Source organism: Tetrao urogallus, assembly GCF_951394365.1.
Source record: "Tetrao urogallus genome assembly, chromosome: 5".
NCBI classification, from domain to species: Eukaryota; Metazoa; Chordata; class Aves; order Galliformes; family Phasianidae; genus Tetrao; species Tetrao urogallus.
The window spans coordinates 64,745,683-64,762,112 of NC_136818.1; the positions used below are offsets into that span (position 1 = coordinate 64,745,683).

Here is a 16,430-nt window from a genome sequence, read left to right on the forward strand (position 1 = left end):
GCTTTGTAGCATTTTAATGAATATGGGAGACTTGTAAACTAAGATGAGATTTGAGCAATTTGTAGATTTCAAAATGAGCTGTAGAGTTCATTGAAAAGAGAAAAATGCATCATTGAAATTCATGGTGCCACTTTTTCTTTGCCGAGATTTATCATTGAAAGCCATATTGCCTTCCCTTTGCCTTTATTTAAAGCTCTTCAATACATTGTTTTTGAGGACCGTTTCTTTTACAAGCTTTTCTTTTCAGCTTGCTCAGGGTATCAGGTCCAACGAACATCTGTTTGTAGCTAAAATCAGCCAGGACCCGGACTGTATCCTGCCTCCCCACTCCCTTTTGTTCCCAAGGGCTATTGTTTCCGATTTCATGCTATCAGAGGGGCTGCATGTTTTCCTGTGTGAAGTTGTCAGAGAGATAAAAGCGCAGGAGCAGGGTCACATTTCGAGGGATGGGCATGAAAAATTGGTAAAATGTATCTTGAAGGCCACCCACAAGACTCGCATGAAGAAATTCAGAAATGGAGAGCAGAATTTTAATTTTAAAACAATGCTAATTGCAGAATAGAAGAAATAGTGGTGAAATAAGCTTTGAACTGATGGAGATCGCTTGGTTACATTTATGCCTAACTTAATTCTTGAGTTGACTCTTGACTCTTGGGTCTCCAACTCAGCTTTCCCAAACAGAAAATACCACCATCTTCAATACAGTGCTTTCTTGTGTCTTTTCAGAATTGGAGTGAAATGCTAGAAGGCTGAAAGTAAGTGTTACACTATCAGTCATCATTATGAATGCACTGGGGAAAATGGAAGCATTACTGAAAGTGTCTACCTGCCCAAAATTATCAAGATGCTTCCAGGCCTGCAAAGGTTAAAATAAGGATGATAATGATGGATGGACAACTCGGAATAGTGAGCTTCATTAACTTAATGGAATATATTGTTGAGGAAGAAAGCGCAGTGCTGTGCTTGTGACTGTGGGTTACGGTGCTGTGGCTGTGACTCGCCAGAACATGAAGGTGCTTCAGGCTCACGAATTCCAGGAGTTGCTCCCTAGTTTTAACTGTTGCAGATCTGATTCAGTCAGTGGCAGGAGTTGGGCAGTTAAGCGTGAGGCTGGTTTGGAGTTTAATCGAGCGTCCTCTCGCAGTTGGCCGTTAACACATCGGTCAGAGTTCAGATGCATCTCTCGGAGAGTAGTGAGAAGCCAAGAGGTAGTTCTGATCAACCTGAACGTAGTATCAGTAAATGAGTGTCTTGCTGGTTCATGTGTCACATGGTTGTGATTGCTTTCATCTAGATATTGACTAGATATAAATAAAGGAAATGGTTTTAATAGTATTGTTCCAGGTCAGTGATTTAATAAAATGGCTGCTTTTATTTTAGGAACTCGTAATGACCATTTTGTTAAAGTGTGCAGCAAGAAAACAGATGAGATATATAAGCTGTATTTTTTCCATCCCTTATCTATCATTTTTCCCAAATGATAGATAATGGATACCACCCAAGGCATTAGCTTACTGCCATAAGGCTTCCAATTTAGTGAATTATGTACAGTATACAAGTCAGTGTTTTGCTGGAATTTTAGGGGAATTTATTTTTTCCTGTAGCTTTTATCCAAGATGAAGTCAGATATTCTTCATAAATGCAGAAATGTTTTGCGGTTTCATGCAAGACGTGAAATGGATTTTTGTTGAATTTAGCAGCATTGGCTTTGGAAATTCAGGGGGAACAGTAGTACAGAGATTTTGTGTATTTCTGTATATTTCAGGGGGAAAAAGAGAACTAAGTATGTTTTAAAGGTGCAGTAATGGCTGAATTTATATCCTTTCCGTACTGTTTTGGGAATGTGTTTATAAATAGAAAAAGAAGAAAGCAACAGGTTAAGAAAACTCTGCCAAGTGTTCAACAGTTCTGCAGATGGGCCTAATGAAGAGAACTCTGCGTATATTTAGCCGTGAGGATCACTGATCGTTTCCCCTTGTGTTAGCTGCCGGCAGCTCAGGCTGGGCTCCTGGTCACGCCGCAGGAGCCGCTGCTCGGCCAGGTTCTGTGTGTGTCCCGCTGCCGAGTGCCCTCCCTGGGGCTGCGTCCCACCTGCCAGGCTGCTGCTGGGTTAGCAAGAGCTGCCCTGAGAGCTGTGCAGCCCCAGCCCAGCCCAGCGTGCAGCCCAGCCTGGGCAGTGCATGTCAGGAGTCACGCGGGCGCCATTTTAGTTTCAGGGGGAAGAGCGATTATGCTCTCATTATTTGTCAGCGTGCTGACAAACATACTGCTGTGTCACACGTTGCATCGAGGGTTTTGGAGAGGAATTCCAGTGCTGGTTGTGAGCACTGCTGGTAACGTCCCTTTCTGGTCCAATGAGTGTGCGTGCTTTCCAATATCATAGTATTCTGATACCAGCAGTCTTCACCGGTCTGATTTGGGATGGGTAATGATGAGAATGGACTTTGTCTCAAAAGGAAGAAGAGGAAGAGTAAAAATTAATAGTGCATCTTAACATCCAGCACAACATCTCCCTCTTTTTTCTGACTAAAGAGAGTGAGAAAGGCCTCTCCAGAGGAAATCAAGAAGAAGTTATTACAGCTCTCACTTTTTGTGGCGTATGAAAAAGCTTTCTGTATGTTAAACAGTCTTGTGGACATCTGGCATGATTGGTTTTAATCTGCTGACTAAAAAGTCAGGATTAAATCTTGCTTTACACCTCTTTGTATTGCAGTCAGTAAAGTGACAGAGCTGCACTGAAACAATGGCACTACTTATTCCACCCAATATGCCATGTGGTAGATCGCCCCTTTTTCAGCACCACTTCTCTGCAAAGACAATGCAGCATCTGGTGGGGTTTTCCTGTGTCCAAGATATTTTTTGTCAGTAATTTCACTCAGCCGGCCTGCTTAGCTCTCCCCTGGTGCTACTTTTTGAGATGGGGTTTGCCAAACTCAGTGGCAAGAGGTCAGGAGGCCAAAGTGATGAATTTTTATGTGCCTGTTCCTTGTGTTTCTGCTCAGTCATGATTCTTTGCGCGCTGTACTGCCTCTGAAAGGGAGCCACAGCCAGCAATTTGTCCTCATGGGCCACAGAGAATGGGGCGGCAGATGAGTTAAAGCAGCATGTATGACTCGGGACGGAGACGCACACAAATGTTGTCTTATGGCAGAACAGAACACTCCTGTCACCATTCAGAGCAAGAGGTGCTGGGGAGATTTGTGGCCTGTTGGCTTTCGATCAAATGACAAATGAATTTAACAGCACTTAGAGACACAGTGAAAAGAATAGCACTTCTCCAACCCGTGCACAGCTGTTAGCCTCAAAATTATGTCACATTAACACTTTTGAACCTGCGTTATTCCTCTGTCTGCATAATTGAGATCTCTGTGTGTTTCTCCTGTGCTGCTTTAAGGAAAAGCATTCTACATGTGTTTCAGAAATTCTATACGCTATGCTACCTGATCATTTGCCCAGTTGGACCCCATCCCCTCCCAATGAATCTGTGACCCACAGAACAGGACCAAGGAAGCTGCCCTTCAGACAGCGCATTCTGTCCTCTCTCAGTGATGCTCTACAGCACCCAGTGCTGTCAGTGAGCCGGGGATCTGTGTTTGCTGCTGCTTTAAATTCTGCTGCAGCCCCAGTCAGTGGCATGAAGTTGCTCTTCCTCCACATCCTTCTCTCTCTCTGACCAGCTGTGTCCCTCCACGTGGTCCAGGGCTGCACTGTGGTTTGCTCTTGGTCAGCAGCTGAGGTTAGACCCATTTTCTGGGGAGATTGTAATGCATGAACCTTCATTTGTACACCAGCAGAAATGACACCAAAGAGGTAGCTTTGCAGTGAAGGAATGCAACACAGCCATCCTTGTCCATGTGCTCCAAGTTGCTTGAATGAACTGGCTAAGAAGGGCCACCGGAACTTCATCTGCTGAATTCATCTTCCACTTCTAAAGTGAATAAAGGAATAAATGGTGTGGTACGAGACAGGGAGCAGATCCAGTGGGACGGGAATGAGATATGGCAAGGTGAAAGAGAGTCAAGTCAGGGAGGCTAGGTAGGAAAAGAAGGGGGGAAAGTGCCGTGAGGCAGCTTGTGTCTCACCAACAAGGCACCACCTGATCAGCCAAGTTCTTGTCTCACTGTAACACTGAGCAGCACACCCCAGTTATTAGCAGTGAAGTTCAATTTCCATTTGAAAAACTTGTTCAGATGCCATGCTGAGGTGCAGGCAGCCCAGGGCACGCTCCAGCCCCTGCTGCCATGCTGCCTTCTGCAGGTCTCCGAACCAGTCTTTGCTTAAGGGCTGGCTGATTTTGATGTTGTGGATTGTAGGAAGAAAAAGAATGCTTCATACTTCTCTGTGTTTCTCACTTTGGGTTTTGAAGCATCTAGTGGTTGGCCAATAGCGTATAAATTTCAGGAAGTTTTGTAATTTGATTTCAGAATCACCCAACACTTCTCGTTTTAAAAGTCCGCTCCAGTTTCTGATTCTGAGAATAAGCTCAGTAGAACTCAAGCACGAAGGTATCATTGAATAGTGGATCAAGTCTATGTCATAGATTGCATAGGTGGTAGCTGGTGTGTACATGTACTTTTTGGAAGCCAGATATTCTCACTTCAGTGGCTAAGCCTTGATCTGGAGCCATGTCACATTACTGATTTCGTCCAAAATACCCCATTAATTTAAAGGGCAAATTTGCTCCAGAAATTGCTTTTTTTAAGCAGTGTTTATTAGAGGAACAGAGTACTGTGTGGGAGAGTTTTTGAGGCATGCTGCTCGTTCCAAATGAGACAGCGTGGAACGCTCTGCTGTGCGAACGTAGTGCAGGAGGCACAGCCCAGCAGCGTGCTCTCATCTGTCCCCAGCGAGCTGTGACAGTAAGCATGCTCCTTGCAAGGCTGGGAAGAATAAAGCTGGCAGCTTCCAATTACTTGGAACCCGGCAGTTCCTTAAAGTAAGTCAGGAAAAGCCTTAGAATTTTGCTGGGTGCTGACTGAAATTTTTGCTATGTTGTTTCTTACTGTTGTCAGAAACAAATATGGAAGTGGCAGAAGCAATAACACCATCAATACAAAGGCAAATGTTAGCACTCGGAGGTGATTGCAAAGCACAGAGGAACACATAGGGTTTGCAGGTTATTTTCCTTTTAAAAAGAAAAGAAATAGAAAGCTCTTTGTTGCAGTGTTAGATAAAAGCAAGCTTAGCTACAAGAAGAGAATCTGCCTCTTACCTCATTTCTCCCCAGTTCAAGGGAAGAGGGGATTTTACATTTCTTTACAGAAACAGATTTACATCACAGAATCTGTGTGCTTCATCAAAGTCTTTGCTTAATGGAAACAATGCATGCAATCCTCTGCCAGGTCAGCAGGGTAAAAAAGCAGGTAAGAACTTGTCCAACATGGGGTGTTTTGGGGTGGTACTCCTGTTTGGCCAAAAATGGCTGAAGCAGTGAGAGGGAGAGGTAATAGAGTAATATGTGAATAAATTCCACAAAGTCCACAGATTATGGGCCAGGACAACATACTTGCACATTTCCATAGGAACAGTTGACTGCCCAAGTTCCTGGAAAAAGTGAATCATTGTCTCCCATGGAGAACTCCCACAGGACAGCCCTCCATGTGATGTAATGATGCTGTGTAACCAGGGAATGAGGAAAGGAGCTTCTCTGGTAGACCACTGCAAAGTTCCAAGTTTTCATCAAATTTGCAACTTCTTATCTGTGTCAACAAGTGAATTTAAACTGAGAGCCTAGCAGGGAGGGGAGTTTGGGAAGGGAGGATGGGTGACACATGGCCATCATTTCACCATTGCTTGTATTTTTGGTGCACGCAGGTAACAAAGAATTCAGAGTAAATTGTTTATGAACAGATGTGTAGATGTTAGCTGAACCTAGATATTGGGATCACAGGCAGGAAAATGAAATGACAATGAAGAAAGAGGGAACCTGACCAGAAGGAGTTGGGTAGAGAAAACTAGAGGCTGACCTCCATAACAGGGAATGTGTGTGGTGGAAAGGAGTGCAATCCTGGTTTTTGAATTCTTAGAGATACACCTGACGGAAAAAGAAATTAGCAAGGAAACAAAAAGGAACGTGTTTAATGAAAAAAAAAAAAAAAAAGTCATATCATACCAGTATTTAAAAAAAAGTTACAAAATGAGAGACTGTTTTATGTGCAGAAATGTTTAGGACAGAGCACCACAAAGTGTCTACAAAAGTCTCTTTCCTGTTTGAAAATATGGAGTGGTAGAAGATTTCATGGGGAAAAAATGAAAGAGCGTGAAAAAGTATTTTTTTCTTTCTCTTTGGACTTATTTGGATGAGCAAGTGGTAAGCAGGGATCCGTATCTGAAATGTTTTAAGCCAGCACAGTATACACAGTACAGAGTAGCACCTAGCTGAGCAGACTGCCTCGCGTCAGAACAAAACGACGTTAGGAGAGTTCATAACCAAAACGAGGCAAGTGAGATTTCAACACCAGTGGTTTATAAATTTAGCAGTGTATATAGGTAGTCAGGTTGGATTATGGTAAGTATCTAACAAACTGAACTGTGTTACTGCTAGCCGTGCTGCAGATGCCAAGAGGTATTTCCCTCAAAAGCATTCAGAAGTGTATGTCCCGGGTGAAAAAGATGCTGGAAGGTGATCCTGTCTCTGGGACAGAGCTTTAGTGGCATGCAGTTGGGTGCTCAGCCCTTCCTTTAAGATGTCTAAGAGTCATCTTGAGGATGAAGAGCAATCTCTGAGAGTCATAGCAGCAGAGGCTTTTGTCCTGAGCTCAGATTCTCCTCTGATGAATTTTAAAGAGGCATCGTTGCCACCAACTGCATGCACAGAGCAGAGCTGCAGGAAGCGGGGCACAGCCAGCGTGGTGAGCGTGGGGCACAGAGCTGGCGGTGCTGGTGGTGGGCACAGGACGCGGAGCTGGCAGTGGACACGGGGCACAGTCACCCTGCTGAGCACACAGCTGGACAGAGGTGTGCTGTTAGCTGAGGCCTCTCAGTCTGTCCAGTGCAGTGTCTTGAAAACTAATGGAAATGGGCTCGCATTGCCTACTACTACACTTTGATACCATTGGCATGAATTATCTGAAGTTTTGGACAAGAAGATGCATATAATTAAGATCTCCAGACAGCTAGTTTCAAATAGAGCCCAAAGAAGTGCCGGTCGTTCCTAGTGATGGTTTGTTTTACGGACACAGGAGATGCAGCAGTGCAGGAAGCTCTCGTGCCCCGTCCCACCTGCTGCCTCCGCCACGCCTGCGGCCCTGGGCGCAGCTCATTGCAGTGCCACTGTTCACAGAGAGCCACTTGCACGTTAGTACTTCATGTTGCTTCTCATTAATACTTCTTCGTATCTGTCCTTTATTCAGCAAGTGTGTCTCACTGCTGAGTAAAATTTCTGCTCCTGGAAGCTTATCCGTGTAAAAAGTGTAGAAACTTTGAGATGCTGTTGGTATTTCTGTACAGTTCATATTAACACGAGTAAAACTACAGTCGAAGGGATATTTTTTTCTCATAGAAACAACTGTCAGTTCACTTAAATGGGATTTTATCATTGTGCACCAGTGAATTTAGCTGTGTAATTGCCCTTCTTACTGCAGGGTGTGGGTGAGGGCCTCTGTGTGGTTCTGGAGTGTCCTGCAGCAGGTCTCCAGAGGCAGAGTTTAAAGAGTACAGCGATAACTATCCTGCAGCAGAGTCCGTATCTTCCATTGACTGAGAAAGGCATATTTAACACCTGGAAGTTTTAATTTTCTTTTTTAACTATAACCACATGACCTGATGAATTTACTTCACAAAATTTCCGGGGCGTTTTTCCAATACCCCAGGAATCACATCCACCCTCCCCAGAGGAGGAGGAGCCCAGATAGACAGATGTTCCTGTTGTTACACAAGTTGTGCGTCTTTTACCTCAGTGTTTGTTTCAAATACAGTTTGCATCCAGATAATAATTAAAAAAGCATTTGATTATCCTAATTTAATAAGTACCAGATTGATGTTACTTTTTCAGCAGCATTTCACTTTTGTAATAGATTATACATTTTCCTCTGTCTTTTCCATCTTGCCAGAGTGCCCAGAGTATTTTAGATGTTCTGGATTTGGTTCTTTTGTGTTCAGGACTTAACTGGCTCAGTTCGGCCTTCAGACCACTCTTCTCTCTTGTTACTTTTTAGCAAGAAAGACGTGTTGAACCACGTAGCTTACTAGAAATTGCGACTGTGACAATTGCTGAGCTGCTTTGTTACACAGGAAAAATGTTTGTTCTACTTTTTAATAAGACTTCAAAGTAATAAGTTCTGGAAGAGTGTTCAAGCCATCAGGAAAAACAGCACGCATCTTTAGATTCAGACGGCAAAGGCAACTGTGAAGTTGAGGTCAGAATGTGCTTGGATGCCTCCTTTTCTGTTTCTGGTGTGGTTACAGGAGTGCGGTGCCAAGAGGCAGACCTGGGACAGCAGGGCTGCGGGGTGGGACATCAGCTGCCCTTCTCAGCACTGCGCAGCTCACGGGGAGCAGCGCTGTGGTTCACAGCTGCTCAGCGTTCCGTGCGCACACAATATAAAATGCAGTTGCATCATAAGCGATGAATAACAGAATAGTGTGTGTACGTGTAGTGTATTTAATTGTGCTTTAATGTCTTTATCTCTTGGAAATGTAAATATGCAGAAATACAGCCTTGAACATTTTCACGTGGTGTGTGAATGCAGCAGTAGATGCTGAAGACTTATACTGTAACAGGCTGCAGAATTTAGACAGAATTGTAGATTAGTTGCTGTCAGTACTAAAACCTTTCCTTCCTGACTTTTTCTGATTGTACACATTGGTTATGTTCTAAGGCAGTTATCAGAAGTGGGATGGCTGTGTTCTGCAGCTCGAGGCAGACCAATTATTGCCAAGGATTATTTTTAAAATGCTGTCAGACCTCGGCCTGCACGGGCTGTGTGTGAGAGCTGTGGGCAGAGTCGGCTGTGTCTGCGAACCAGAGCTGAGTGCGGGCACCTCTTTCTCCAAATTTTGTTTTAAAAAATAATAATGATTTAAAAGAAAGAAAAAAAAGATCACTCGCGTAGAGGGGTTTTGATGTCTGATTTCCCTGTATTCTAACTTTGCAAAAGAGCACCTTTGAAGGAACGCCCAAAAAAGAAACTCCGTGTTTTCATCGCATTTTGGTTTTCTTTACCGGCAACAAAACGTCCCTTCATAAGTAGCCCTGTCTCAAAAGGCGCATGTTCCCCCGAGTTTTCTGCTTGGGTGACTACGACTTTGTAGAAACTGAAAGGAGGAGGAAAAAAGGAATGCTCCGGCTTGTATAAGAAATGAACCTTTGCCCAATCACTTTTTGTCCGGGAATAAGGTAACTTTTTGTGCATGTGAAATTTGAAAGCAATGAGATATGTGGGTCCTTTCTCTTTATTGGTTCTCAAGAGTCGATCGCGGGTTTGTTTTTTTTTTTTTCTTTTCGAGCAAGCCTGAAGTTGTGAGATAAAGCAGCTCAGAAAAAAAATGTTCTCAAGCAGATGCCTTTAAGAGACAGAAATCATGAATTTCTTGAATTGCAACCACTCCGGGGGTGGCTACAATGACTTTTTGACAGTGACAGTAACTCTGCCTTGTCTTTTCGAGCCCTTCTTTGGCCCATTCACTCTGGAAAGCTGCTTAAGGGCACTTAAGCGCATTAGCATTTGGATGCTCGGGGACCGTATTGACCCTCATTTGGAAAGTTTAAATGAGTGAAAGATGGAGCGATTTGTTAGGGCTTTAGAAACCGGCTTTAGAGAGCGGCGGGTTTTCCGCTTTGGTTTGTTCGGGTGCTTGTTCTAATCTGGTGCGCTGTTTAAAGGCGACCAGACTGATTTGTGACACATGAGCCCAAAGCGCTATTTTTTTAGTCTTGACCCGATTAGCTAATCTGTGCTCTGCATTTCAATGGCGGTATCGAAGGGCCTGCGCGTTGGGAATGGCTCGCTGCTGGATTACCTCATCGGGAGCCGCCTGCGGACGCAGATGGCAAAACATTAATTACGTGTAGAAACGGAGAGAGCGGGGCCGAAGGTAAAAACGGCGGCGATGCGAGAGAAGAGCGCGGCGGTGCACGAGGAGCAGCGCGGGGAGCCGCATGGCAGCGGTGCGGTTGCTTGCAGCCCGCAGCGTGCTGCCGGCACCGCGTCACGGGCACCGTGCTCTCCTCCGGCACCGTGTCACCGGCCCCGTGCTCTCCTCCGGCACCGTGTCACCGGCCCCGTGCTCTCCTCCGGCACCGTGTCACCGGCTCCGTGCTCTCCTCCGGCACCGTCCAGGAGCGCTGCGGGGCTCTGCCGCGCACGGAAGGCTTTGCTCAGGGGACGCACGCGCTGTCCGCCAGTGAAAGATGCCGTTTGCCGCGCATCTGTAGGCTGCCTGGGCACGTGGGCACGGCAGATCTGGGGTGATAGGAGTTGGAGCTGGATGTTCGTGTCCACAGAGTGCCTGTCTGGGAGGGAAACAATCGCGAGCAGCCTTCTAGGCGAGGACGTGCTGTGTTCGGTGAGGTGGGGTCAGCACTGGTTCAGTTTGCAGAGCCGAGTTAAAGAACTGATATGTGTATTTCATCCTTACTGAATCACACCCAGGTTACTATCCTTTAAAAATGAAATCACTTCTCCTTTTTGTTTGTACTGTGAAAACACGTAGGCCCCTTTATACAGGATCATTCTAATGCCTTTTTTTTCTTTTTTTCTTTTTTTTTTTTCCTAAATGAGAAGGTTTTCATGCGGTTTCCACTCTTATCACTGGAAAACTGAGCTGAGATCTGGATTGCTTGGAAGCATATGGACTTTTTAAAAAATATGTGCCTGACATCTCTTTCAAATAAATTCTTAATAGGGAACTGGGAAGTAAGCTGTTGCTGTAAGCAAGATATGATGTCTGATGGATACTGTGCTTGGAATAATGAATCACAATGTATGTATTTGTGTTTTTGTAAGAAAGAAGTGTGTGGTGGGATGTGAAATTTCCCATTAAAAGAAATCGTATTGATTTTATAAGTGAATATTTTGCAAAATAACAGTCTGTTCTCTGACCATTATTACAAAGAATGAAAGAGGCAGAGTAGGGAAGGCACCCGTTTCCTCATTGACTGAATTCTTGAGTGCACTCTGGGTAAGAACTTCTATCAAAATGATCCTTTATTCAGAAAGATCATCTTTACCAGTGTCCTTATCCTGTGCATAGATACTATGAGCTGCTGGAGGCTAGACTATGGCAAGGGAAACCAGGCTGCTTCCCACGAGTAAGGGCCCACCTTGGCCATTTTCTGTCTGTCATTGAGTAACAATTAGATGTACACAACTCCCCTTTTGTCTTCTGCCTTGAGCTTCCCAGCAGCCCAGACAAATGGGTCAGAGAAGCACCACACACCATCTGGTAGCTTTGCCCATGCTGGATAACTTCATGTAATGAAGCCTGCGTACCCCACAGTTATGATATAGTCTCTCTCTGCATTTTAAAGCACTTAACGCCGTTATAAAAATATGGGTTCTATGAATCTAAAGTGTCTTTTTAAGTTAAATACACACCTAACTACTTTGCTGAGGTTCCAGGCTTCCACCTGTCGCAGCAGAGCAGAGCACACCCCACAGGCAGCCAGCCCTCTGGGTCCCCTTTCCTTGCCATTACAGCTGGGCCACAGCTTGGCCAGTCACACAGGAGCCAGGGCCTGATGCCTCTGGGATTCAAACCCCGAGTCTAAGGAAGTGTTAACTGATAGTACGTGTTAGACACACAGTCCTCAAATACCTAAATACTCTTATTTAAAACAATGGTGCATGTGCAATTTGCTATCCAGAATGAACTTTGAAAGTTACTGTCAGATTGTTAAATGTTCCTGAGATCTTTAAATTATTCTTGGGGCACTCATTCACAGTGCAGATGTTTTGGCCAATGAGTTAAGCTGCAGGAACTGTAGTGCCAAGGTACTCATCAGCTTTTAAAAATATGGTACATAAACAAATAGTACCGTAGAGTCACTGGCTGTAGGAATTGGCTTTTGAGAATGTTCACAAGTCACGTGTGATGCAGTGTCAGACCTGTGACAGAAGCTGTGTGCGCAGCAGTAAGCCAGATGAGTATGTTTTATTTCATTGATAATGTCTTGTATTGTCTCTCTCTCTCTCCAAACAGTATATCAGTTTTTTGTTTTAAACCCATCATAAATGAAAATCAGTTAAATTAGCAGTACTTCGTCTGCTGACCTACGGCAAATCATACTTTCAGATGGGTGTTGGGTCTGCCCTTGAAGATACATAGACTGATCAAATTCAGCAAGATATGGCCTTACCTTTCATTTAAATGAGCTCTCCTTTCTCCCTTTGTGTTTCTTATTAGACGCTATGTGCGAAGGCTACAATGCAGACTGTCCGGGCAGCTGACACAAATGAAGTAGTCAAGCTAATATTTCGTGAATCCGATAATGACCGAAAGGTAAACAACATAATGCCCTCTGTACCTCCTGGGTAAATAGAAGCGTTGTTGAATGTTCACTTTCTTTTCTGCAGAGCACGAATATAGTTGTTTCAAACTGTTAATTTAAAGGGAGGGGAGGGATACGTATTGTCACACCTAATGCTCAGTTAATTGGATTTTTCTAACTGATTGCCAGTCAACTAAATGGGCAAGCTGACAAGCAGCTCTGGGCACTCAGAGGCGCTGTATTAAGGGCTGCATGTATCCAAAAGGGTCCCTGAGTTTTTCTGACCTTTCTCCTCTATTTTTTTTAGGTTATGCTACAATTAGAAAAGAAGCTGTTTGACTATTTTAATCAAGATGTTTTTAGAGATAACAATGGCACTGCGGTAAGTTCATTACTGTTGAAGGAATAAGTTGGAAACTCATGTAAAAATTGCGTTTCTATCAACCCTTACCAACCCTTACCTTGTTAGTCCTCCTGTCTACAGAATGAGAAGAGATAATTCATCCAGCTTGGTCACTGCTCCAACTTTCTTCCACAGTACAGCTTCTTAAATTTGGTATCTGTTTGTTTACCTTCTTTTCCATAGAAAAAAATATTTCAGTGAAATTCATGCTGGTTCCCATGTTGTATCTATCTTCTATTTCGTATTTCTTCAGATATACAGTTTCTTTACTGATTCTTCATTGTGCATTTCCCGAAAACTTACGAAAAACCTTTAATGAAAATACCTGTGTCTTCTGAGTATACGGAATGAGTATATGAAGGAGTAATGGAATGTGTGCAAAAATGAAATAGAAGGCTCAAACCCTGCGGCAGATCAGCACTGTTGAGGCAGTTATATGGGGCTTAATAAGGGGAAGCAGACAGGGAGCACAAACCTTTTGATGTGTAATGAGGACTGCGTTCTTTCTGCAAAGAATGTTTTTTTATAATCTTTGAGGTTATTTTACTTTAAAATGTAGCCACTTCACTTTGCAAAATCTCTATACGGCTGCTTGTAGTATTCTCCATTTCATCAAAGGTTCCTAGGGGTTATGTATGTAAAGGAAAAACATGAAACATCCAGAATAGAAAACACAGAATGTTAAGCACAGACAGCATGCTGATCAGGAATGTACATGCTGCACATGGAGCCTTATTGTGGATTTTGTTGGCCTGGCACTCTGCTTGTGCAAACTGTCTCACCTTCACTGATTCAAGAATTAAGCTCTTTTTTTCATATCTAGGTCTGCCTATATGTGCAGAAAGTAGTGGCGTTCACACGTTGAATATTCTGAGCTACTCCAGAAGGGCAGGCAATACAAAACAAGCAAAACCTTCAGACAACTCAGTGTTTTGTGGAGACTGTGTGTGTCAAAGCAATTTGTGCTGGCTGACAAGTTAGCCAAGCTTCCCAATCCTTTCCTAGGGTGCTTGAATTTTATCTTCCTTCCACACATCAAAATGAAAGAAGACACAAGATTAGGCTTTTGTGTCTCAGCTCCATGGAGGGTTCCCCACCTCTGGTGTTTGCCAGCCTGTACCAGTTCACAGTGTGCACGCTGACACGGTGTGTTGCTGTGTTTTGTGTAGGAAAGGGATGTACGCAGCACTCTTGACTCTCCCTTCTCTCTCTTCTTCTACCTGCAATGTATCTTTTTGCTGCTCATAGAGAAGCAGGTTGTTCGGAGGGCTGTCTGCAGAGATACAGGGCAAGGAAGACAGCTGAAGCCCTTTTACTCACCCTCTCTGATTGAAAGTTGACTTACACCTAGATGGTTAATCCCATATGAAAATCTAAGATCTCACTCATTTCTTGGAATCAGAGCAGTTGGATGAGACTGACTCGTTAAGAAAATGGTGTTCCTTATTTAAGCACTTGTTGGCATCCATCCTACTTACTGGGACTGCTGTCCCCACCTAAGGCCCATCTTTCAGCTGTGGCATATAATCACCACAGAAGATATCTGTATAGGCAGGAAATCTTAAAAACACAGCTACTGTGAGAAAACTTTGTTGGTTTCTTTCCCTCTCTCTTTTTTTTTCTTGTAGTTTTAGAACTACTAGAAAACTACTACTGTAGTTTTAGAACTATTAGAAGGTGAAAACATCATTGGGAAATACGTAGCAATTGGGTTTTTTAGTGACAAAGTAGCTTTTAATACAAAGTAACACTAATCCATAAACCATAGATAAATATATATTTTTCTCTGTATTTTTTACTATTATTATCTTTTAGCTTTCTTTAAATAATTCAAAATGTTTGTAATTTTGGTTTTGTTTTTTTTTTTACCCAGTACATTGTTGAAGCTGAGCAGAACTGTTCGTGTTGCTGCCATTTGCCGTATCCTCAGTGGCATTTCAGATGATTGCTGGTTGGCTTTACATACGTGAACACAGTGTGGAAAGGCATAAGCAGAATCCCACTTAAGCACATTCCCTTTCTAAATCAGCAGTCATTTCATTTGTGCATCAAGAAGGGGGAAATCTTCCAGATCAAACATGGAAGGAAAAGATAAACGATATAATGAGCCATTGGAGATAATCTAATCTTCATGGTCTAGTTAAACACACAGCACCATGATCACTAAAAACAAACTACCTATCTAAAAGGATAAATGTCTCTGTGCCGAATTCAACCCAAAAAATCCATCGCATCCTTCATCAACCGCCGGTCTTGTACCAGCCTGACAGAAATTTAATTCAAGCTGGCTCCTGAAAATAATTATTGTATTTTAAGAGTAGTAATCATTGGTCGGGACATGATTGAATGTGTCCATGCCTATTGACTTTTTCTATGATTTATAGCTTTGTTTAGTCGATATTCCCATCGAAATTGTATAATTAATTATAAGTGGGGCTGTCAGGTCTGCAGGATGGAGTGCCCTGATGAGTATTTGGGAAGATTAAATTTTCCTTAGCTGTACCAATGCAAGGCTTGGGAATTTTCACAGCACTATGGCTGTTGGATAAAGATGTTTTCTGTGTGTTTAGCAACTGCTTTAGCTCAAAACCCATTGATTTTTCTGATTTTTTTTTTATTTTTTTCTATCAGTGTGGTGTCTCTTCAGTAACAGTGGAATGTTTAGAGATGTGACAAGAGCTGGCAAATATTTATTATCAACAGGCTACTTCATCATTGTCCATACACAGTTATTCCTTCTTTTTTACATTGTAATCGACAAAAAGAATCTTAAGTTGTATTTACGAAAATGAATATTTTTATGAAAAATCTGGTATAGATACAAATTATCTGTTCAACAGAAATTCCGTTCGAAACTCATGCAGTCATCTATGAGGTCTGATTTTTCCAGACATATCTGTAGCTTATTCCAAAGTTATCTTAGCGATTATTTGTATTCATTACCTCAAAGCACAGTGACCATTCTGTATCATTTTATTTCAGAAAAGAACGCCCATGAGTTGTGGGCAAAGAAATTAGTCTTAGCTGACCTGGCCTGATGGCTTATCCCTTTCAAGAGGCAGCAGATCCCAGCTGGGAGCAGTGCCCACATCCATGCCACACCTTTTCTGTGCTCACATTCCTCACCCCCGAGGAGCACGAGGAGCTCCCACACATGAGAGGACGTGGGGAATGCCTTTCTGCATAGACATCCCGAGTGGTTCTGCAGGGCTTTTCGCTATCTCTGGCCTTATGCTAACCCACCAGAGTGTCACTCACTTAAAACTTGAGTGTAGTTTTGATTTGTCAGCTCTGAAGTGAATGAAGTTGTCATATTGATGGTTCCAGGAAAGTAGCAACATGCAGGGAATTCTCAAATAAATCTACACTATTATCATTTTTTTTTTCAAATTCCTTAATTATTGATTATAAATCAAGCTATAGCTATTTTTTTTTCTTTTGTTTTCAAAAAATCTTGTACTTGGGCATTACCTATTAATTTCAAAATATTCTAAAGAAAATCAAGGCAGGAGTAATCAAAAAAGAATGATAATTGTGTTGTTGTTATTACAGAAGAGCCGTGAGCTCTTTTACAGGTCAGGGGGTGACCGACTGGAG

The 16,430-nt window shown here is 43.0% G+C and overlaps 1 protein-coding gene across 1 annotated transcript in view; it reads left to right on the forward strand.

Annotated features, from left to right (window-relative positions):
• INPP5A (inositol polyphosphate-5-phosphatase A) overlaps nt 1–16,430 on the forward strand; it is a gene marked incomplete at its 3' end in the record, with an annotated part of 209,557 nt that overhangs the window by 159,211 nt on the left and 33,916 nt on the right. Inside the window, exons 10-11 of the mRNA XM_079535402.1 lie at nt 12,346–12,441; nt 12,738–12,812. Of these exons, the coding sequence (XP_079391528.1) occupies nt 12,346–12,441; nt 12,738–12,812 (171 nt within the window). The remainder of the gene's footprint in view (nt 1–12,345; nt 12,442–12,737; nt 12,813–16,430) is intronic.